This window comes from Mytilus galloprovincialis, chromosome 2 (assembly GCF_965363235.1).
Source record: "Mytilus galloprovincialis chromosome 2, xbMytGall1.hap1.1, whole genome shotgun sequence".
NCBI lineage: Eukaryota > Metazoa > Mollusca > Bivalvia > Mytilida > Mytilidae > Mytilus > Mytilus galloprovincialis.
In genome coordinates, this window is record NC_134839.1 from 15162189 (window position 1) to 15186200 (window position 24012).

Here is a 24012-nt window from a genome sequence, read left to right on the forward strand (position 1 = left end):
ACATTGCATCTTTCTACTCTATAATAATTGCTGTTCATGAGCATTGCATCATTCTATTCTACAATAATTGTTGTTCATGAACATTGCATCATTCTACTCTATATTAATTGCTGTTCATGAGCATTGCATCTTTCTATTCTATATTAATTGTTGTTCATACACATTGTGGGTAGCTTTGTTCATCATGCACTTTATCACTGGAAAATAAAATCCCATACATTCTCTCAAAAGATTCATTGAATTGATGTTCTACTGATTTTCATGTTATTCTTTGGTTAAAATGAACCACAAATTTGAATGTTCAACTTAGTATAACTTTTCTTACAGGCTTGTTTAAGGCTGTACGGTGAACTATAGTTGTTAATTTCTGTGTCATTTGGTCTCTTGTGGAGAGTTGGTGAAGAGTTGTCTAATTGGCAATTATACCACATCTTCTTTTTTTATATTCAGCCTAACTAGGACGTCCATAAGTATACATATTTCCCTTAATTCACTTAAATTAGTACCATAAAGAATAAATCCCCAGTATAAGATTTCAAAGAGGGAAAACATAAAACTTTTGAACATTACTGCAAGACTTTTTAACAAAGGATGATTATCTTACGCTTTCATATGATGAACTGTTCTGGGATCTGGTAATCTTTTCCGATCCATTGGAGTCTGCATTCCAGGTGGTCCAGGGGGTGGGGGCATGCCTGGAGACATACCTGATCTCATACCTGTAAAGTAAACATTGATTTATAACAAGATTACCTACAGACACTGACAAACTGACAATAAACTAAACAGACAGACAGACATCAGTAGTACAGACAGTGTTTTGATAATATGTATAATTATTTTTCCTTTTTTGTAAAAGCTGTCTGTGCCAAACTGTTTTAAGGTTTGTCAGACCAAATAAGAAGTTTGAACTTGTTTACTATATGTTCAACCAAAATGTTTTTTAAAGTTCTGTCAGACCAAATGGTTTTTTGTCTGACATTTGTCGGTCAGACAGAGTTTGTGATACACTGTAAGGAATAAATATAGGGAAAATTCTGAATGTTGCTTCTAAATAAAGGTAATCATTTGATTTTTATGTTTTACCACGTATACACCAATCTTTTCTTCCTTTCCTCCCATATCAAATTTTTACATTATTTTTTTTACTTTTTACAAAACTGTATGTTTTCTGAAATAATTTCTTTCCAAGGTCAAGTTTACATTAATAAGGTGAATACACCCACATTATAAACATTATAAATTTGTGAATTCATAGCTGATCTGAAACCAAGACACCTAGTAGTAGAGACTTTAAATAAGGCAACCAACCTTTTTAAACTAACAAAATGATAACATATTTGTCAGGTAACTGACATCTCACAAACCCTAAAAAATATTAACAATGTCCTTGAATTCATCTGTCTGAAGGCCATCATCAAAGCTTTTATAACAAAATCCTAGTAGGAAAATAAATCTGTGAAAAAATGTTTCACAATGAAAAATATGGAAAGTTTTCAAATCAGGGGAAATTTTTAAAACTATCAACGAGAAAAATGAAAGACACATCAATTAAAAAAGCATAAAGCATGTAATGAGAATTGTTTTAAAAGCAGATAACAGAGGTATCTATGTCTGTCACTTTTTCTATCTATGACAAAGGCAAAGTTTGAAAGCAGTTGATGTTAGATTTTACCTCAAGATTATCTACAACATACACTTCCTACCCAAACTCAGTTGGGGTCAGATTTTACCTCAAGATTATCTACAACATACACTTCCTACCCAAACTCAGTTGGGGTCAGATTTTACCTCAAGATTATCTACAACATACACTTCCTACCCAAACTCAGTTGATGTCAGATTTTACCTCAAGATTATCTACAACATACACTTCCTACCAAAACTCAGTTGGGGTCAGATTTTACCTCAAGATTATCTACAACATACACTTCCTACCAAAACTCAGTTGGGGTCAGATTTTACCTCAAGATTATCTACAACATACACTTCCTACCAAAACTCAGTTGGGGTCAGATTTTACCTCAAGATTATCTACAACATACACCTCCTACCCAAACTCAGTTGAGGTCAGATTTTACCTCAAGATTATCTACAACATACACTTCCTACCCAAACTCAGTTGGGGTCAGATTTTACCTCAAGATTATCTACAACATACACTTCCTACCCAAACTCAGTTGGGGTCAGATTTTACCTCAAGGTTATCTACAACATACACTTCCTACCCAAACTCAGTTGGGGTCAGATTTTACCTCAAGATTATCTACAACATACACTTCCAACCCAAACTCAGTTGATGTCAGATTTTACCTCAAGATTATCTACAACATACACTTCCTACCAAAACTCAGTTGGGGTCAGATTTTACCTCAAGATTATCTACAACATACACTTCCTACCCAAACTCAGTTGATGTCAGATTTTACCTCACGATTATCTACAACATACACTTCCTACCCAAAGTCAGTTGATGTCAGATTTAACCTCAAGATTATCTACAACATACACTTCCTACCCAAACTCAGGTGATGTCAGATTTTACCTCAAGATTATCTACAACATACACTTCCTACCCAAATTCAGTTGGGGTCAGATTTAACCTCAAGATTATCTACAACATACACTTCCTACCCAACTTCAGTTGATGTCAGATTTTACCTCAATATTATCCACAACGTACACTTCCTACCCAAACTCAGTTGATGTCAGATTTTACCTCAAGATTATCTACAACATACACTTCCTACCCAAACTCAGTTGATGTCAGATTTTACCTCACGATTATCTACAACATACACTTCCTACCCAAACTCAGTTGATGTCAGATTTTACCTCAAAATTATCTACAACATACACTTTCTACCCAAACTCAGTTGATGTCAGATTTTACCTCAAGATTATCTACAACATACACTTCCTACCCAAACTCAGTTGATGTCAGATTTTACCTCAAGGTTATCTACAACATACACTTCCTACCCAAACTCAGTTGATGTCAAATTTAACCTCAAGATTATCTACAACATACACTTCCTACCCAAACTCAGTTGATGTCAGATTTTACCTCAAGGTTATCTACAACATACACTTCCTACCCAAACTCAGTTGATGTCAGATTTTACCTCAAGATTATCCACAACATGCACTTCCTACCCGAACTCAGTTGATGTCAGATTTTACCTCAGGATTATCCACAACATACACTTCCTACCCAAACTCAGTTGGGGTCAGATTTTACCTCAAGGTTATCTACAACATACACTTCCTACCCAAACTCAGTTGATGTCAGATTTTACCTCAAAATTATCTACAATATACACTTCCTACCAAAACTCAGTTGATGTCAGATTTTACCTCAAGATTATCTACAACATCAAGCAAAGCTCAATATATGTTACCCAATATATTGTAGTCATTTTACTAAGTTTACTCTAACCACAATTTTATGCCTGTACCAAGCCAGGCTATCTGTACCATGTGTTACTGATTGTTGTTGTTTTTGTTTGAATATATATATACATTGCGTCTGTTTTTTTGTAAAGGTCAAGTGTTAGTTTCTGATGTGTACATTGAAGTATTTTTTAACAATTCCTGCTTTCCCTTCTCATATATTATAAATTATTGTATTGACCTTGGCCTTGCAAACACTCTATCCAACCGTATTTGCAACAAAACTTTGTTGGTGGCAAACAATTCGTTCAGGCATTATCAATATCAACTCATGAGGCTTCCTACAGCTTAGAAAATGCAAGAGCTTCACAAATTTTACAACATTTAATTACTGATATAAAATTTATATGTGTTTTACTTTAAAATACAATACAACGTATACATAGTCTCTTTGAATGAATCTCCAATAATAAAACCAAAGTAAAATATGATAAAGCCCTGAGATGACCTTGAACTATTAATTGTTAATTTTAAAAATAAAAGTGGTACCAAACCTAATTTAGCTCGTTTAATTTTAATAAAAAATTTGACAAAATATTTATTTTGACCCTTGACAAATATATAAAAATTTCAAAAAAATTGAAGCACACATTTTATCGACAAATTCTGTTGGATATGTAGCAGTTTGACAAACACTAATTTTGATCATTACCTTAACAATAGAACCTGATGAAAACATTCAGCTGATTTTTACAGAGTTATCTCCAAGTAGTTTTATGTACCACCATAAATGACAGGCCTACAGCATTAGGGACACCACAAAATAATTATGGTAATTTTTTAACCTGTCTCGCCTTAAAGAACGTCCTCCATTGCGATACTTTTTATGATCAAACTTTTAACAGTTTTTGCAAAGTGGAAACCTATACACAAGTTTGAAGAGTAAAATCCCAATGACAAGAATTTAGATGGTCTTCAATTCAAAAGGTTCCTTATTCTAATTTTTTTATTATAGTACCCATTCAAGGTTTCAATGAGTGAAAGTATAAGAGGAGGAGTCAAAAAAGAGGGGGGTCCCAATGCAGCAACTAATTATATAAGTAATGACTGACAGACTGAACCACTTGATAAAATAAATTTTTTCTCAAAAAATTTATTGCAAAAGTACAATATTTGTGTTAAATATTACTAAAATATTAAAAAACAAAGTTACAAAGATAGTCAAAAAATGTTAACCCCAAAAATTTATCACATTTTTTCAATCTAAGAGGGTCTGGTGCTGTTTCTTGAATTATGTATTCTTCATCTTCTAACTTTAAGCTGTTTTTATTTATTTTCATCATTCAAAATCTATTCTTCATATTTTAGTACCCCATTATTCTCTTATTCTTTATTCTTTTGCCTATTTTTATCTGATCATTATTTTTATCTGATCATTATTTTTCTGACCCATTTTTCTATAATATAAGCCCATTAATTTCTATTGGGTAAACCACATTCCATGGAGACCCTCACAGAAGTATAAACAAACATGTAGTGTTTATTTTAAGCCTCAGGTATGTACTGATTTTGGACAAGGTTTTCTGTTATCGGGACAATGTGACGCTTTGTATAAATTCCTGTTCCATTTAAAAACCTGATTCACATATATTACATGTACACCACAATTTCGACCTTCACATACAAAAATTTAATTCTATCTTAAATAATATCATGTAAGATAGAAATTGTGTCCTAGATTTTATACATAAATGTTAGTATCGTAAAACAATATAATTAGACAATGCAAACTGTAACAGGAAGTAACCTATCTGTACCCAAGACTAACATGCAAATCAGTAACTTAATGCACAATGCCTTATATACTATTTACATATGCTACATGCACTGTGGAGTAAATACAAATGTAAGTTAAAAGAAGCTTCTATTGACCAATATTCGGGTTGTCCCGGGCTGGGCAATAATCCCAGAAACGGGTAATACTGGGCAATATGAATTTTTAAGCTTATTTCAACACAAAATAATAAAGACTTGTTGTAGTTTCATAGTATTATAGCTAAATATATACATTTTATACAGATAAACCATTGAGAGTCATTTCTAGCAGATTAAAAATTCAAGTTCATTCCTTCTCCACTTAAATTCTATGTAGGCAAAATGCAAGATTTGCCCAATTCCTTGTTAATTTTGAAGCTTTGTTTCAATAATCTAAACATTTTATTGCAGTGTTTATGAGGAATGTAAATTAAATTGCTATATATGCAATTATGATTGCTAAACAAACACCCTAGAGGGTCATAAGACTCAAACAAGAAAACTTATTTATAATTAAAAATAGGTTTACATATATATCTTAAATGTATTGTATTTGTGTTTGATTACTGAATCCTTTTTAAAATTCAGTCCAGTATCTTATATTTCCCAGTATTGCCCTGTATTACCCAGTAAAACCCGTATTTCCCACTGGGCTGGGCAATACTCATAAAACCCAGTTTTTCGCAACCCGGGTTGATACAGCACGATTGCCATTGTATGTATTACACATACAGTTAATAACATGTATTTACTACTAAGTATATAAATAAACTATCTGAGTAAAGTTGTCATATTTGGCTTTTGGCATTATTTGTTACCCGCCTTTTCCTATTATCTTTAATTGGTAGTCTGTATGTATCACAGCTCCCTCTAGGTTATGTAAGGTAACCAATATAACCAAGTAGTGATGTATTCAGATGATATTCATTCATATGTCTAAGTATTTACTTTTAATATTTGATCAACGCTAATGAGTCTCTTGTCACTATCCACGGAACATGCATCTGGCATACAAAGTTTTAAGTCTTGTATTCATGATATCTAAACACTTTTATTTTTCAAAGTTCAAAAAATTTTTTACACCAGGAATAGATTACCTAAGACAAAACTTTTTCAGAATTTAGGGTCTTCAATGCTTTTCAACTTCATACTGGACCATTTTAACACTGATAAGTCTTTTGTAGACTGCAGCACATAAGCACATAACCTCTTAACATCAGATTCTGTATAAGAAGCAACCTTATCATCAAATCTCTTAAATCTACACTGGGAGGAAGCATGGGGTCAAAATTACCCCCTCCTTCAGGTTATATAGTAGATAACCCAAACGATCATCAATTTATCTATAATGTGTATATAGTAATAGGTGAGTGTGTTTGGAGATGTATTGTTGGGCTATACCAATGCTTATACTACATATATCCATATTTAGTCCAAAATAGTTTCTCCATATCACAACCTATACTCAGTATAGGCATAGGCGGATCCAGGGGGGGCCCCGGGACCCCCCTTTTGTGGGAAAAATTTGGTTGATTATATAGGGAATCACTGAAGCATGACTGGAGCGCCCCCCCCCCCTTAGGTCAGTCAGCGTCCCCCCCCTTAGGCAAAGTTCTGGATCCGCCACTGATAGGTCAGATATACATTACTTCTGAAGGTCATTAATTAGGTCAATTGAAGAGAAGTTCAAGACGTGCTTGCCATTCATAATTTTTTAAAGGTGGTCATGGTACATGTATAAAAGTGAATTGCAAACTATCTGAAATTTTCTGAATTGTTGAACCAAAAGAAAATTTCAGGCTCAACAGATACAAGGCATAAATTAAATAAGGCATAAATAGAGTTTATACACCATCAATACAATTAAAAAAAACAATTCCCCCCCCTTTTTTTTTGTAAGCAAACCAGAGCTACAATAACAATCCCACTAATACATAGCATTATATATACTGAGCAAGCTGTCACAACATAGGTGCAGATAAGTAACATGTTTACATTCAATATATATTAATTTAATTTCACAGTATGTGACTTTATTTCAACAAAATACTTGTAAATCATATAGTGCAATTTTCAAAACTGATAATAAATGAAGGTCACCATGCTTATTTTCAAGCTACATGTTGCAATAGTAAGACTATTATATTGTTTGACTAGACAGAAAACTAAACAATGGAATGTGTAGCTATCTCCATTGACAAAGAAAAGATTTTAAATTTCTAAATCTATCAAAATATTGTGTCTTTGTAAACATTAATTCATAAAGGCTCATAATTTGTTATACATGTTCCAAATTTTCTTATTTCAATAAGAAAATCTTTGTAGGTCACTTGCGATTCAATGACAGAGAATTGAGTACTCATATACTTAAAACTACTGTTAGAATTTTTTATTGTTAAAATAATTTTCAATGACAAGAAAGCTGCTACTGGATCTAACTTTTCTTTGAGTCTATAAACTAAGCCAAAAAAAATAAGATTGTTTGATGTTGCCTATTAACTACTCATAAAAAAACAGCCTTCACTACGAATCAGTTCATTTTTTTAAAAGAAAAATTTCATGCTCTTAAGTTGTTTTTTGTTTTATGTTGTTGGCAAAAAAAACACTATATACCTACCTAACAGTATAAGGTATGGGTAGACAACATCACATAAAGAATATTCTATGGGTGGCCCTCTAAAGCTATTCAAAAGCATATGGCATGCAATACAATGTTGTCACATATAAAAGTTGAGTTGGTAATTTTAACTACACCAAAATACCAAACAAAAATAAGCAAACTACATGATAAACAGATAGCATGGACATAGGGCCACGTTCCCACTCCACTCTCTTCTCACTAGCATGGACATAGGGCCATGTTCCCACTCCACTCTCTTCTCACTTCACAAAAAATAGGAGATCTAAAAATTATTGTGGTTTTTATATAAATCATACACAAATGTTGAATTCTGAATGAATCCCTGACGGTTCAGGTCTGATCTCCTAATGGTTCAAACATATTTTAAAATTGATAGATATGGCGGATTCAAAACTTTTATCAATACCTTTGTATGTACAGTTTTGAATTGGCGTATTATTTTGGCGAATTTGTTCTATCCGCGAAAATTTACACCCTGCGAAAATAACCGGCTATACGGTAACATGTACATTCTGATTATAATAGGCCTAAATTAAAATATTGTTTGTTTCCCCAATCCCGACCTGCCAAGCCAGGTGTTGGTAGGTAGGTAGGGAAATAATTTTATTTTTCCAAAAAGCTTGACATTATCGGATGATCCGGCAAGCCTAAAAATCCAAAATAAATAAAATAATATTTCACTTAGTTTTGACAATAAAATTTTATGAGTAGCACCAATTTTGCAGGGTCGGTCGGGATTGGGGAAACAAACAATATTTTATTTTAGGCCATATCACTACTGTTTTCAGTTCTATGAGTTCACTGAGAGATTCAAATTACAAGGACACATCATTAGTGGTTTTAAAATAATTCATAACAAATAAACAGTTCTATTTATATATATAGTGACTTATTAATATTCTATGGAGATGAAATAAAGACTTTCCAAAGAGATCACTTAAATTCAAAAGTCCTGCTATAATTAAATTGTTTGAAATAAAAATTATTTGAAGTTTGATTAATAATGTAAATAATATTGCAGTACACACAGAGCGCATTTGTTTCTAACCTAAACGATGTAAACGATTACGCGTGTAGTCGTTTAATCCATTTGTTTCTTACATTTTTTAGTCAACGTTGACATCGTTCACGTAAACGATGTACGCGCAAAATAGTCGCGTAGTCGTTGATCGTTTATCGTTGAGACGTGTAAACGATAAATTTGTTTCTGCATTTGTCGTTTAAATAATTACGAGCATGTGTTGTTTTCGCAATTATTTGTGCAATATCAAATTTGCTATATCATATTTCATGGCTTTCAAGAGTAAAGGTAAACAAATGTTTAGCAATTCAAAGTACAAATTTTCTACATGCTTGTGTCTTGTAGGCAAACTTAATTTGGCCCTCCATTATTACCACGAAGATAAGGCCTAAACTAAAATATTGTGTGTTTCCCCAATCCCGACCGACCCTGCAAAAACTGTGCTACACATAAAATTTTATTGTCAAAACTAAGTAGAAAATTATTTATTCCTTTCTGATTTTCAGGCTTGCTGCATCGTTCGATATTGTTCAAGCTTTTTGGAAAAAAATAAAATTATTTCCCTACCTACCTACCCACACTTGCTTGGCAGGTCGGGATTGGGGAAACAAACAATATATTAATTTAGGCCTAAATGCAATTTATCCCCTATCAACCAAAATTGAGATCCATAGAAATAACTGAATCCACAGTATTCACCACTTCATTTACTGGTGCTTTGTTAAAAAATAAAAATTCCCTTCCCTTCCTTTATAGAAGAATATTTATTATTCCAATCAAGGGCACTTGATGGGCAGCATAACATGTACACATAAAACAATACATCATGATTTGTAACAGAAACACATTTTTATATATTAAAATGTATATATACTTTTGATAAAAATATTTTCATAAGTAAATATAAAGACCTTTTCCCTTTAAAACATTCATGCTTCATTTAAACCACTATTCCAATTGTACCTGCAAGCCTGGCTATTAAAACCAGGGCCCATAATCATAAAACTTGACTAAGAACTTGGAATACAAAAATTTTGCTTGAAACACCAAATTCAGCATTTTGATTGGTTGAATTCTGATTACAATAATCCTACTCCAAAGTATTATGACTGCAAGGCCAGACCTAAACATTGAATACAGAATTATGTTTCTCTTGAGCTGTTGTCTGGTCATGCCACATGCATTCAGCGATATCAAATAATAATTTTCTGGGCACACAACATACTAGCAAAATAAGGCAGCTTAAAAAATCAAATCTAAGAAATAAAGAGAATGTTATTCCTAGTCATACTATCACCTCTGTCTAACATGTCTAATCTGTGTTTGTCATACTACAGTACAGCCATGAGGGTTGGATTGGGGGTCCTTAATCTTAATTTCTGTATTCTTAAATTTTTTAGGTTATTTTTATCTATTTTTTATATTCTATCCTGTTATCATTTAGTCTTTGTAACTTAAAATCCATCATTTTCTATTTTTTTATTTTTCTCCATATCTTTCTATATTCTTCATTTTTTTCACATAAAATGTAAACATGTATTTACTGGTAAGCATTTTGTAGTTTCAAAATATGGAAAATGTGTAGACTTTTGCTAATACTTTAGAAGAAAAACATTGCTGGATGTGAATTTTCATTTTGATAAGTTAATTTAAATTGCATAACATTACTTTAAATTCAAAACCTTTTGTATTTCTAATACAGTGTTTTAAATTATAAAAGAAAGAAAGAAGGAGCTTACAAGGAGTACTTGTTTATTTTGAAATTTTATATTGACACACCGATGAACTGCAAAGTTCTTAGTAATAAAGGTCTTGAATTTGAGCACTTTAATGGCACAAATCAATTATATTATCAAAAATAAACCCAGGATCTTACTCAAGGGTTAACAAAACAACAATGATCAACCCCCCTTTTTCCCGGACCCTAGATTCACCCCTAAAGAGATGCACTGGTGAGACAGAGGAGACAGTATAACTTGAAAACAAGTAGATTCTGTTGTGTAGACAGTTAAAAAAAAGCTTTGTTTGTTGCAAGAACTTACTTCCTTTTGAACTGGTAGATCCTGAGGCAGAACTGCCGGCTAAAACACAATACGTAATATGAAAACATGTCAGCTTTAAAATAATGGATTGATGTAAAAATGATGAATTGATCAGCATGAAAAACACCATTAAAAAAAAGCATTAACTTTTTATCATGAAAAAACACTAACTTTTAACAGCATGAAAAACACTAAGAAATCAAAATAGAACTTAATAAATTTGTTATCTCCATAACCTTTTTTCTGGATTTACTTTTCCCAATGGTCACAAAAACCAATGAAAGACTAGGAAGAAAAATGTTATAAGCCATTGTTGATAAACTTCATGATGGTAAGGTTGGGCAGTAAATACTCCTCAAGTGGTCAGTACTGGTAAATACCGGTGGATTGAAATTTTCATGGTGTTTTTTCTATTTATTGTAGAAAAACTTGATACAAAGTAAGATATATTTAAACATTTATCTTTGAGCATGTTTCAGCTTAAATAAATGAATAAATTTGATATGCTTTATTAATTTTCAACACTTATCCCTGCTTATTTAGTCCTTTTAAGTCCATATGTTCTTGTATTCGAGTAAAGAATTGAAAAATTAATAACAACATATTGCATGCATTGTTCATCAGGATATTATTTTTTGAAATTGCGTAATTTTTACAGATAAAAGAAGTTACATATCACCTGGCATTGCTAGGTGTGAGAAATTAATTACTTAAACAACACCCCCCAATAAATGATGACATCATGTGGGTTTTTATGTCCCACTCAAAGTTTCAATTGACCAGTATTTGCCAGTATTTCTCGGTTATTATTTACTGCAAGTATGGTCATAATAATTGACCAGTATTTGCCACTCTTTTTTTAACCTTGCATGATTATGGTCTGTAAAATATAAAACTAAATTATATTTTCTTGTTTATTTTTTAATTCACCTATACTATTTTGCATGTTACAAAATTTATATAATAAGATCGATACCAGTAAATGGGAGCATATCTATTCAATGTGACTCAGAATAAAGATGTACATGTATGTTATCACAAATAGACGTTACCTGCATAAGGATGAGGAGCCATTCCTCCATGAGCTCCAGGCATACCAGGCATAACCCTTTGTGGTCCACCACCCATCATCTGTGGAGGGCCACCATATCCACCAGGCCTTGGACCCTGTAAAAATAAAGAATAATGGGTGAAATTCTCAATTCATAATCAGATTCATGTCCACAGAGAAAATTCTATCTAGAAAGGAAATTTAAAAATGTAATGCAAATCTCAGACAAAACATGTGATCATTATTTACAAATGCATCAGCTTGTGACCGTGAGTACCTACTTTTATACCTATATCACTTTATACCAGGGGCTCTTTTCACTAAAAAAAAAACCAATTTCCTACTAAAATTGATCCTAAGTTGTACTGGAATGTTCAGGACTGATATATATATATATGCAAGATTTTTTGTGTAATAATTTTCAGGTACTGTAAATTGAGAAATAATTGTGAAGTTTTTATAAAGGCAAATATATAATATAACTGCTTTAATTTCCCAATAATAAAAACTTCTGATACATATATCTATATGCAGATTTTCCTGAAAATCACAATTTCCCATTTTCAACCTTTCTTAAAGATTGCAAAAGAAAATGCATGCAATAGTAAAGAAAGTACTACATCTCAGAAAGAAACTTTTCTATAGTGTTAAATTTGTTTTTGTTCCTGAATATATGTAGAATTGTTATGGATATATTTAAAAATCTAAAAAAAGAGGAAACAAATGAATAAATGTGAGATAAGCTCAAAACATTTGATAAATTTAAGATATCCTAAATTTGATCTGCAGGCCTGTTGGCCATATACTAGTACATTGAATCTGTAACTAGAAAACTATTGACAGATATTTTCATAGTCTAGTTCTTTTATGAAGCTTTATAAGTTTTTAACATTTGATAATTTAAATCAAATAAACTTTTTTTTAAAGTCCTTCCATTATCACAATAATCAGCTTTTTAAAAGTAAATAATCTTAACTCCAATATTATAAATTTGATTATTGTGAAATAATGTCCTCATTTCAGGTGTCCACCTGAATGACCTCATGTACGTGTATGTAGTACATTTGTACTGTAGTGAACACTGACCAGTCTAACAAATACAGAAATCTGGGTTAGTTTATTATCAGGCTATAAACAAAACAATTCATTTATAAACTTATCCAAGTTCACATCCTATTTAAATATTATGCATAAATTTACATAGTATGGGCTGGCCTTTCTGAAAAGACAATTCCTATAAATCCAAACCCTCAAAATTTATAAATACAAACAATTATTAAAGAAATCTTAAAGAAAAAAAGTGAATCAGCAAATTGGAATAACAAAAATATCTGTTTAAGAATAAGTAAAATTTCTACTTTCTTTCAATTCATGCATATTCATATATAATTTGCATATGTATTATAATAGTGGGATGTTTTAGTGTATAAACATAGCCATACCTCTTTCTGCACAGTAAAACGTGAAGTCCTATAAAATGAAATATTTCTTCAAAACTTACTTATCCTAATCAAAAAAGGAGTGTACGAATGTTATCTTTTATCTTACGATTATTATATTCAAAATGATATTTTTGGTAAGTCTTATATATGTAGAATGCATTCATGAACAATTAAAAAATCCTGTCTACCTTATAAGAATATTACAACGGGTCCAAGGCCATTGGCCTGTTCAGTTCACATATAGTTTCACATATCAGTATAATAAATACTTTGAACTCATTATATACAGAAGTCATGTACAATGTATTTGTTTTCAATTTAATTGAAGTACAAGTAGGTTTTCAATAATTTGTAGCATTTTTAACTTTGAAATGAAAACATGTTGTCTTAAAGTATTTTTCTTAATACATGTAGTTGATTGCATTTTATCTCTTTTGTTATATATTTTGTCTGATTTCATAAATTTTTATTCAAAGTAGAGATTACAAAGAATAAATTTAGTATTATAAATTTACTACAAAAATGTATGCCTTTCATGCATTCTGCTTTTTTAAAAATAACTTTCTTTTATTTATTGACTTCTTGTTATTAAGATTTTAATAATGCTGTGCGATATTGTTCCTTTTGTATTTTAAAAATTTCTATGGGTTAAAATGTTTATTGTTAATATCAAGGAAAATTCCTTTTCATTAATTTTGTGGGTATATGTGCACCACAAATTGTATTTAAAAAAATATTAAATGCCAATAGTATTGTATACAAAACAATGAAATCAGGTATAAATGACCACCACCAAAAAATTGAATCTTCAAAAATAAAATGCAATGAAAATATTAAAATGAATTTCCAGATACAACATGTACATGTATCTTTCTAGTCTAATTGTTTAAAATTTTATAGTTTTATTTAGTTTTTAGTTTTAGGTTTTTATTCTTGTTTCAGTTCAATTTCCGTTTGAAAATGATGCTATATATAATAATTCATATAAAACACATTTTTTGATAAAAATTAACTTCCTTTATTTCTTATCCAAATTGAATGAAATTTTTACAATTGAATAAATAAATGCTTGCATTTTCTTGAAAAAGATATGTAAGTTATTTGCAATCTAATTAAAATTAAATGTACACACTTGCTCATTTTTTTCTGCTTGGTCACAGCAAATATATATATTTGCAATTCATTTACATCATGTAATATTAATCAGTTTAAATTCGAGTATGAATTTCAGCAAGAATAAATATACGTCTATCTATACATGTATGTTGGGAAAACCCACACTTTTTGAATATTTGCATTTAAATAATAACTTCTCATTAATAGTATTTCATAGAAATATTTCTATGCAACAAAAGGTAAACCTACACACATTAATGAGTTTAACCTAACTTTTTTTTATCAAAATCAGACATAAAGTAAATTTTTGACAATGTTATTATATGAAATATATATAGATGTATAGAAATTACTGAGTGATGAAACACTATTGACCTAAGACAATAAGAATCAATTCATAACTTATTTACAAGCCTCACTGACGAGTCTTTGTAAATGAAAAGCCTGTCTGGTGCACAAAATTTTAAAGCCTGGTATTTTGGATCAGTTTATTTTCAAATAACAGGCTATTATTTTAACTTGGAATTATTTTCAATTATAAAATTTGCATAATTTCTTGTGTTAAAATTTCTAATCAATTCCATGTTTATTTGGTGTTATGATGTTTTGAGCAGTTCATAACACTTTCCATACAATGTATTTTGTATACATAGTGTTGTGCGCGGCACAGTACATTCTAGTGAAAATAGCATTGTAATAGAAAGTGTTGTGCACAGCACAGAAACAGAACATTATAGTACAAAATAAACATGGAATTTATTAAGAATTTCAATGACAAGAATTTAGGCAAATTCCATAATTAAAAATAATTCCAAGTTCAAATAATAGCCTGTTAAATGCTTTCTTCTTGTTTCTTGTACTTTCATATCATTTATTTATAGATACTAGTGGTGTGTTTGATCTGTTTACTGTTGTATCCAGCTTTGGAGGATATTTATCTACTATATATAGAAAAAGTTCCGCCTGGACCAATATCCCTGCCAATTATTGGAGGACTTTACAAACTAAATAGCTCTAAACCACACCTTAAATTACAACAACTGACAAAACGATATGGAGAAATCATGAGTATAAGGTTTGGACCATCAAGTAGTCGTACTGTAATTATACACAACACCAAATTTGTACAAGAGGTACGTGTATACTCTTTATGAATGGGGATTTTTTTTTTCTTGTCACTCATCAATGAAAATGAGACTTTATAGCGGGAAAATATTAAATAATTTGCACCTAGGCCATCAAAAATATTGAGTAAAATAATATATTTCTAAAACAATTGTTATAACTAGGCATTTTGTAGACTTAAAGTATAGCTATTGGTATTTTAATTTGTGGATTACACCTGTCTTATTATCTAAACATTATGCTAGACAACAATTGCAAGAAGTGTTAAATTTAAAGATTAAAATTTGGGAAAAATGCTATAGTAAGAAAGATAACTCCAATTTTATTTTTCAGTCCATGTTTCATTGCATTTCAACAAAATAATATGAGAAAACAAATGCCAGAAAAAGTATTTTTCTTTTTTACAGCTTTACAATAACCAAAAGGCTTTAGATCGGCCTGATCTTCCATTTTTTGAATTGATAACACCTCATGGAGCTGGAATTGGTTCAAGACCTTACGATAAGATCTGGATGCTTCACACAAGAATCGTCAAACTAGCTTTACACAAAGTGTGTCAAAATTCTCTCTCGGAAAAAGTTATGGAGACGTTTGAAGTTTTATTCAACAGGTAAGTCATGTAAGACATACAGAAAAATCTCTACTTTAATCAAAAATAATTTGTACTTCTATCCCTATATTCTAAATCAGATTTGGAAATAGTGAATTCTTTACGTCTACAAAATGTACATGAAGCTTTTCCTGCATGTACTTCTAGCAAGACAATGTCAGTGTCTGATTGGTTATTTTAATAATTCTCTGGGAGATATGAATCGTAATTTCTGGCCTAGACAATAATCATAGAAAGCCATTTTTTATTGTATTTCATATCACATGATCACCATTTCCTAAAACTATTTCCACATGATCATCAACAAATCACCACAAATAACTATATAATTCATGATTTTTTGGCAATGACCTGAGACACCATTCAAAAACAAACAGCAAACAAATATATGCAAATTTATTACTGCAAATGAATACGGTATACAAACTTTGAAAAGTGTCAGTACCGGTATAAACTTTGAAATGTTGATTAAACCAAACATCCAAAAGTAAACCCAATCCAAGAAATGAAATCATATAGATAATGCAAAAGAAATTTCATTCCATAATAATGATAATTCAGCATGATTTGGAAATTAAATAACAGCAAATCTAAATAAAAATCAATATTCAACAATTTTGTAGCAAAATACAAACTGCTAAATCTTGCCAAATGAAATTATGTAATAGTCATTTGGGTATGTTACAATGTACATTATAACCAAATTTCCTTATTTTGACACAGATTAAATGAAAAAGGGAATGGACCACAAGACATTGCTATTGATCTAAAGCTAGCCTCACTGGACATCACATCTTCTGTCTGCTATGGTTTCCATGACGACGACTGGACAAGTGACCAGATGAATTTATTACTGAAAGACCATGATAAAGCAATGTCTGGGTTAAGTCCCTTTAACCCTATCAACATCTTCCCTTTCATAAAAAATTTACCGGTCAGACTGGTTAAGGAAATAAAAGATATAACACAGGTAACTTTTACATACTGTTAGTTAAAACCTGGTATGAAAGATAGTCAAGAAATGGACAAAGTCCCATAACCATGATAACAACTGTTGAAAAGACATTGAATCAAACTTACATTATAATAAAGTCAACTACACACAATGGCAAACAATCCTACCAAGTATGAGAGATTTCTGTTGAACAATATCAAAAGAGTTACGTTCATAAAGTGTCATTGTTGTTACAATTCTCAATAGTCCAAAACAGGGTCAAAGTTCCATATGTAACTCCCCATAAAATTGTCAGATCAAATTGGTAGTCAAGTGTGGTCAAGAGAATGATGTTAAATTAAATTCTACTAAGTGTGCAAGTTTTCTGTTAAACTGTCTTCAAGTATTGTGTTTTGGCTTGACTGATGGACAAAGAATAATACTAAACGAGTTTTTGATATATCCCCAGAAGGGCCTTAGGATAATGTGTGGTCAAAATGTGAAACAATTAACTATGTACACATTCAACAGAGGTGAAACATTTTTCAATAGCCACAGCCATGGTTGCACTTACAGGCATACACGGACAAATCCAGCCATTTTTTAAAGGGAGATTCAAACCATATGTCCCCATTCAAAAGCATTGATTGTCAAAAAACCCAAGAACCCCCAACTATCCTCCACTGCTTGTATTGTCCATTCATAAACCTTTTCTATTCAGAGAAGAGACGATCTGAATCAGAGAATTTATGACAGGCATGTTGAGAACTACACTGGAGAGGTCCATGATGTGATGGATATTATAGTAGATGTGATGGAAAATGGATATAATACCAGCCATATTACAGACTCTCAGAAGAAACAAATGGACCTGAAAAGTCTCTTTATGACATTAACATGCCTCAGTATGGCAGGTAAGGCAGGCTATAGCATCATTTATTATATATTGAGGGGAAATTGTGTTTTCATGGATATTTGAATTCATGGTTTTGCCAAAGTTAATTGCATACAAGCCTATAGAAAATGTATAATTCTTTGAACATTTAAATCTGTGGTTCACCTTTACAAACAAAATACAACAAGAATGTGTCCATAGAACACGGATGCCCCACTCGCACTATAATTTTCCATGTTCAGTGAACCGTGAAATTGGGGTCAAAACTTTAATTTGAAATTAAAATTAGAAAGATATTATCATAGGGAACATGTGTACTAAGTTTCAAGTTAATGTGACTTTAACTTCATCAAAAACTACCTTGACCAAAAACTTTAACCAAAACTTTAACCTGAACTTCGCATTATCATTTTCTATGTTCGGTGGACCATGAAATTGGGGTCAAAATTTTAATTTGACCAAAAACTTTAACCTGAAATGGGACTGACAGACGGACGGACGAACGGAGGCAGACCAGAAAACATTATGCCCCTCTACTATCGTAGGTGGGGCATAACGGACGGACGAACGAACAGACGGACAAACAGAGGCACAGACCAGAAAACATAATGCCCCTCTACTATTGTAGGTGGGGCATAAAAATTGATTTACAACGAACAATATTGGACCGCAGGTCCTTCAGGGTTCAGATAACCAAATTCCAATTTTACAATCCTGGGCAGCTGGGCTTTTGTTTAAGGTGGTACCCAACACTTTCACCAAAATTAATTTGGCTCGTTTAATTTTCATAAAATTTTGAACCAACCGTTTTGTCAGAAAAATTACACTGGTTATATAGCAGTTTGACAAACACCAATTTTGATCATTGAGAAGCTTAATATTCCTTTAAAAACACAACGTTATTAAAACGTTTAGCTGACTTTACAGAGTTATCTCCCTGTAGTGTTAGGTACCACCTTAAGTGTGAATATGAATACAGCAAACTTATTCCATTTTTTTGTATTAGGCATTGATAATATGCAGAGCATTATGCAATGGAGTGTGCTTATCTTGGGGAAACATCCTAGTGTGGCAGAAAAAATCTTTATGGAGTTACAACAGACAGTTGCCATGGATACCTCAGTAACCACAGAAAGCAGACAACATTTACCATACACAGGTGTTTATATAATTATATACTTGTAGCTTTACATCTTAAAGAAAAAGTTTTGAAAAAAAACGAATTGTTTATTTTAAAAAAATATAAAAAGCCAAATCTTTTTTATTTCTAACCAAATTAAATTTCTAGTCAACCCATTTCATTTCAAATTCAGAAATCTGATCATACTTTCAAGCAAATTTAGTATTGAAATATTGACATATATAAACTAAAAATTTGGAACTTATTTCCTTAAACAATTACTAAATCATGTCAGATTTCAACTTGAAAATGATTCAGATTAACAGATAATTAGTTTTTATAGCATTTTTACTTGTTTTTTAACCTACAGAAGCTTGTGTATATGAAATATTGAGAGTTTCCTCAATAACTGGTTTAGGTGTGCCACATATAACACGAGAAGATATTCAAGTTGGAGGATACAAGATAACTAAAGGTAAGATTTTAATCCTGAGTCCAACGAGACAACTATCCACCAGAGACTAAATGATGTAAGCAACTAAATGTCACCATACTGCCTTCAACAATGAGTAAAATCAATACTGTATAGTAAGCTATGAAGACCCTGATACATTGTATATGTATAACAAAATGTATTAAACAAATAAAAAAAAGAAGAATGACCAATGGCCTGATTCTTGTAGAAAACATTACCAAAAACAAATAGGATAGATAGCAACAACCTGCAACTGAATAACAGGCTTTTGAACTTGGGACAAAAACATTCCAAATGAGGATAATAATTAAATTAATTAATTTAATAATTATTCAGGTAAAGTCAATATATACTAATATATAATACAACCTTAAACTATAGTTTACTAATGGTTGTGACATAGGTACCTCTAATGCCTTGACTCAATGATGGTTGTGACATAAGTACCTCTAATGCCTTGACCCAATGATGGCTTAAACTATAGCAATGGTTGTGACATAGGTACCTCTAATGCCTTGACCCAATGATGGCTTAAACTATAGCAATGGTTGTGACATAGGTACCTCTAATGCCTTGACCCAATGATGGCTTAAACTATAGCAATGGTTGTGACATAGGTACCTCTAATGCCTTGACCCAATGATGGCTTAAACTATAGCAATGGTTGTGACATAGGTACCTCTAATGCCTTGACCCAATGATGGCTTAAACTATAGCAATGGTTGTGCCATAGGTGCCACTAATGCCTTGACCCAATGATGGCTTAAACTATAGCAATGGTTGTGACATAGGTGTCACTAATGCCTTGACCCAATGATGGCCAATGAGAGCAAACAAGTTTATTCCCAATAGGGTCCTTATAGTCTTAATAATAAAATACATAATCATCATTCAATGTTACAGCAATAAATAGTATCCATGAATCACAGCTTAGTAACATTCATGTAAAAGCAATCTAATAAAATATAAAATCTGCATCTGATACTGACCTGAGTTTACCGGTACTCATTAAAATGTTGGGATGGGTTGAACATTTGTGTGAGTGATCAACCCCCAACCCCTCTAACCTGGGAAAGTGGTGTTATCATGGTTATAGCAAGTAATGATTTATTTTTATTTTACAGGAACACAGATCTTCACCAATATCTGGCACATACACAATAACAGTTATAATTGGACAGATCATGAAACTGTAAAGCCAGAACGTTTTCTAGACAGTAATGGACAACTTAAGCTAAAAAGTGATGAAATATTCAAAAATTATCTACCCTTTGGACTAGGCAAAAGGACTTGTACGGGAGAAGTGATTATACAGAATGTTTTGTTTTTATTTGTCAGTAACTTAGTACGAACACAAACAATCAAAATTGACAACCATATCTCTGAACTGATTGGTAATTGTGATATGAGCCATAAGCCGCCAGCTTATAAAGTAACTTTAAACCCCAGAGTCTGCCAATTCTGAAATAGGTTAAGTTTCCAATCTTGCAGCAAAATTTTTGTTACTCACAATGCAATATTGTTACCTAAAAGTGGTTATTTAGTTATAGTAATGTAGATATAGTTCTATAGTATTTTGTTATGTACAAAATTTATTAAATATGTTTGAAATTATATAGGTACCCTATATATATTTTTATGCCCCACCTACGATAGTAGAGGACATTATGTTTTCTGGTCTGTGCCTCTGTCCGTCCGTCTGTGCCTCCGTTCGTCCGTCCGCTTCAGGTTAAAGTTTTTGGTCAAGGTAGTTTTTGAAGAAGTTGAAGTCCAATCAACTTGAAACTTAGTACACTTGTTCCCCATGATATGATCTTTCTAATTTTAATGCCAATTTATAGTTTTGACCCCAATTTCATGGTCCACTGAACATAGAAAATGATAGTGCGAAGTTCAGGTTAAAGTTTTTGGTCAAGGTAGTTTTTGATGAAGTTAAAGTTACATCAACTTGAAACTTAGTACACATGTTCCCTATGATATGATCTTTCTAATTTTAATTCCAAATTAAAGTTTTGACCCCAATTTCATGGTCCACTGAACATAGAAAATGATAGTGCGAGTGGGGCATTGATGTACTATGGACACATTCTTGTTTATATATAATTCAAAAAATGTTGAAAAAATATATATAGCACTAGGCTGCAATGTTTGTGTAGTTTACATGATGATTCATAAAAAGCCTTCAATGGATAATACGAATTAACAATAACAAGAATTAAAGCTCAATTTCCATTTAAAATAATTTCATATTTTCATCCACCATCTGACCATTCATTCCTATTCAACATTTTTCAAAGTAGTCTTTTTATCATGCCAAAACCAATTTTTGTTCATTCCCAACCCCATCCCCAACTATAGTCTATATTCATTATTAGAGTTTCAACATTCAAATATTTTTCGCCAAAAAGTGATTTGATCATTTCATCATAAACTGTCATGTCATTTTCCTATCCATAACTCCACATGCTCCTGTTCTTGTATACAATGTGATAAATATATTTATTATACTTCATGTTAAAATGCCATATTTTTATTAGCTAATACGAGGGTGTTAATTTACTCTATCACATGGCTGAGCGGGTCACAGTTTTTTTGAATGTCACCCTCTCAGCTAGACCAATCAAAAATCCGTAGTTTAAATGACAATGAATTGAATCTACATCAAGTTATTATAAAAGACAATGCTTAAAGTTCTAATTTACTATACAACGAAGCGTAAAACAACTCAAACTTATTTCTTTTACAATTGTTGGAAAAACATATTTCACTTGTTAATATTTTTACTTTAAAACCTATAACTCATTATGTGTTATGCTAATTGTTGATATTTTATTCTATACTTAAACGCATTCGTTCACCATCAATTGGTTTCAACAGTTGATGTACATTTAATCATGTTCATTGCGATGGATATTTCTCTGCGGCGGCGCCAGATATCAGGCCTTTTGAAAGGGGTATTAACACAAAATTTAAATCAAATAAATAACAAAAGAACAACAATTGAAAATATTTCTTTCTTGATAGCAGAGCTTTTTCCCTGTGTCGGGCCAAATCCTTATATCGTTGATATGTCAAGTCAATACTACTATTGTCTATTTACTTCACTTCTGATGACTTTTCTAATACCTGTTACGTCGTTAAGTACATGACTACATAGAAAATACTACATTAACACCATGTCATGATGTGATCATTCCATACACAAAATATAGCTGACCTATTGTGTACATTATTTGATACAGATACAACCATGCATGATTAAAACTTAACATGGACTACTGAACTATATAACTGAGTTCAAGATCAGGAGAACCCTGCTGAATCGATAAAAGACAAACATGTCCACATAACAATCATTCTTTTAACCAACTACAGTTTACCTATTGTACATTTTATATACGGAGTGTCTATTCGTCTGGCTAGCTGGACGAATAGCAAAAAATCTCTATGCGCAAATCTTCAATATCTATCAAAGTGTCATGTGACGCGAAATGTGTCCCGGATGAGGTGTCAGATAACAAAAAACGCGCGTATGCAATTGAAGTTTTGAGAATCAGAGATCATGCTTTATATTAAAAAATGTCATAAAGAATGCAAGAGAGAATGTGATTTGCTTTTAACGAATTTCTGTAGGAGTGATTCAAGAACAATAGCGAAAGATACCAAAGGGACAGTCAAACTCATAAATCTAAAACAAACTGACAACGCCATGGCTAAAAATGAAAAAGACAAACAAACAACAGCACACACGACACAACATAGAAAACTAAAGAATACCCGGAAGGGTAAGCAGATCCTGCTCCACATGCGGCACCCATCGTGTTGCTTATGTGATAACAAATCCGGTAAATAGTCTAATTCGGTAGGTCACATTCATGAAAGGGAAGGGGATTGTAGTTACGACGTAAGGAACATATCCGATATCATTTGTGAAACGGTTATTCCATAACGATCAACCAACTAGTGATGGCGTCCATAAAATTTACGAAGGGATGATTTCAATTTCACCATTTGGAACTCTTGGTTTAATAGCTTCCTTGTGAGCAGCAACCCTCTATCAAGAAAATCATGATAGGAAATGCAAGCATGGGAATATCGTATCAATTGGGAGATATATACCCTGTATGCAGGTGCTGCTGGAATGTTGCTACTTAGAAATGGAAAGTTCACAATTGGAAAGCTGAAATCATCTCTTTTGTCGTAAAGTTTTGTTTTCAACCGACCCTCATTGTCAATTTCTAGATGTAAGTCAAGATATGAGGCTGACTTAACTGTATCTGTAGTATCCTTTATCTCTAGCTCGATTGGATATATGCGTTCCACATAGTCACC

The 24012-nt window shown here is 31.9% G+C and overlaps 2 protein-coding genes across 5 annotated transcripts in view; one reads left to right on the forward strand and one right to left on the reverse strand.

Annotated features, from left to right (window-relative positions):
- LOC143062968 (SWI/SNF-related matrix-associated actin-dependent regulator of chromatin subfamily D member 1-like) overlaps positions 1–24012 on the reverse strand; it is a 72324-nt gene that overhangs the window by 32434 nt on the left and 15878 nt on the right. For 2 of the 3 annotated variants that reach the window (XM_076234843.1, XM_076234842.1), the window contains exons 2-4: positions 11965–12079; positions 10913–10951; positions 605–719 (exon numbers count right to left, since the gene is read on the reverse strand). In XM_076234843.1, coding sequence (XP_076090958.1) covers positions 605–719; positions 10913–10951; positions 11965–12079 — 269 coding nt within the window. The remainder of the gene's footprint in view (positions 1–604; positions 720–10912; positions 10952–11964; positions 12080–24012) is intronic. The other variant, XM_076234844.1, reaches the window with a different exon arrangement.
- Positions 944–22839, forward strand: LOC143062969 (steroid 17-alpha-hydroxylase/17,20 lyase-like). 2 transcript variants are annotated; one of them, XM_076234846.1, is made up of 8 exons: positions 944–1060; positions 15403–15654; positions 16054–16256; positions 16980–17226; positions 17912–18104; positions 19092–19244; positions 19576–19680; positions 20805–22839. In XM_076234846.1, exons 2-8 carry the CDS (start codon positions 15586–15588, stop codon positions 21143–21145), a joined length of 1311 nt encoding a protein of 436 aa, XP_076090961.1. In that variant the 5' UTR covers positions 944–1060; positions 15403–15585; the 3' UTR covers positions 21146–22839. The 2 variants fall into 2 exon arrangements, with proteins under 2 accessions (XP_076090961.1, XP_076090960.1); XM_076234845.1 differs by lacking the exon at positions 944–1060 and adding an exon at positions 13405–13539.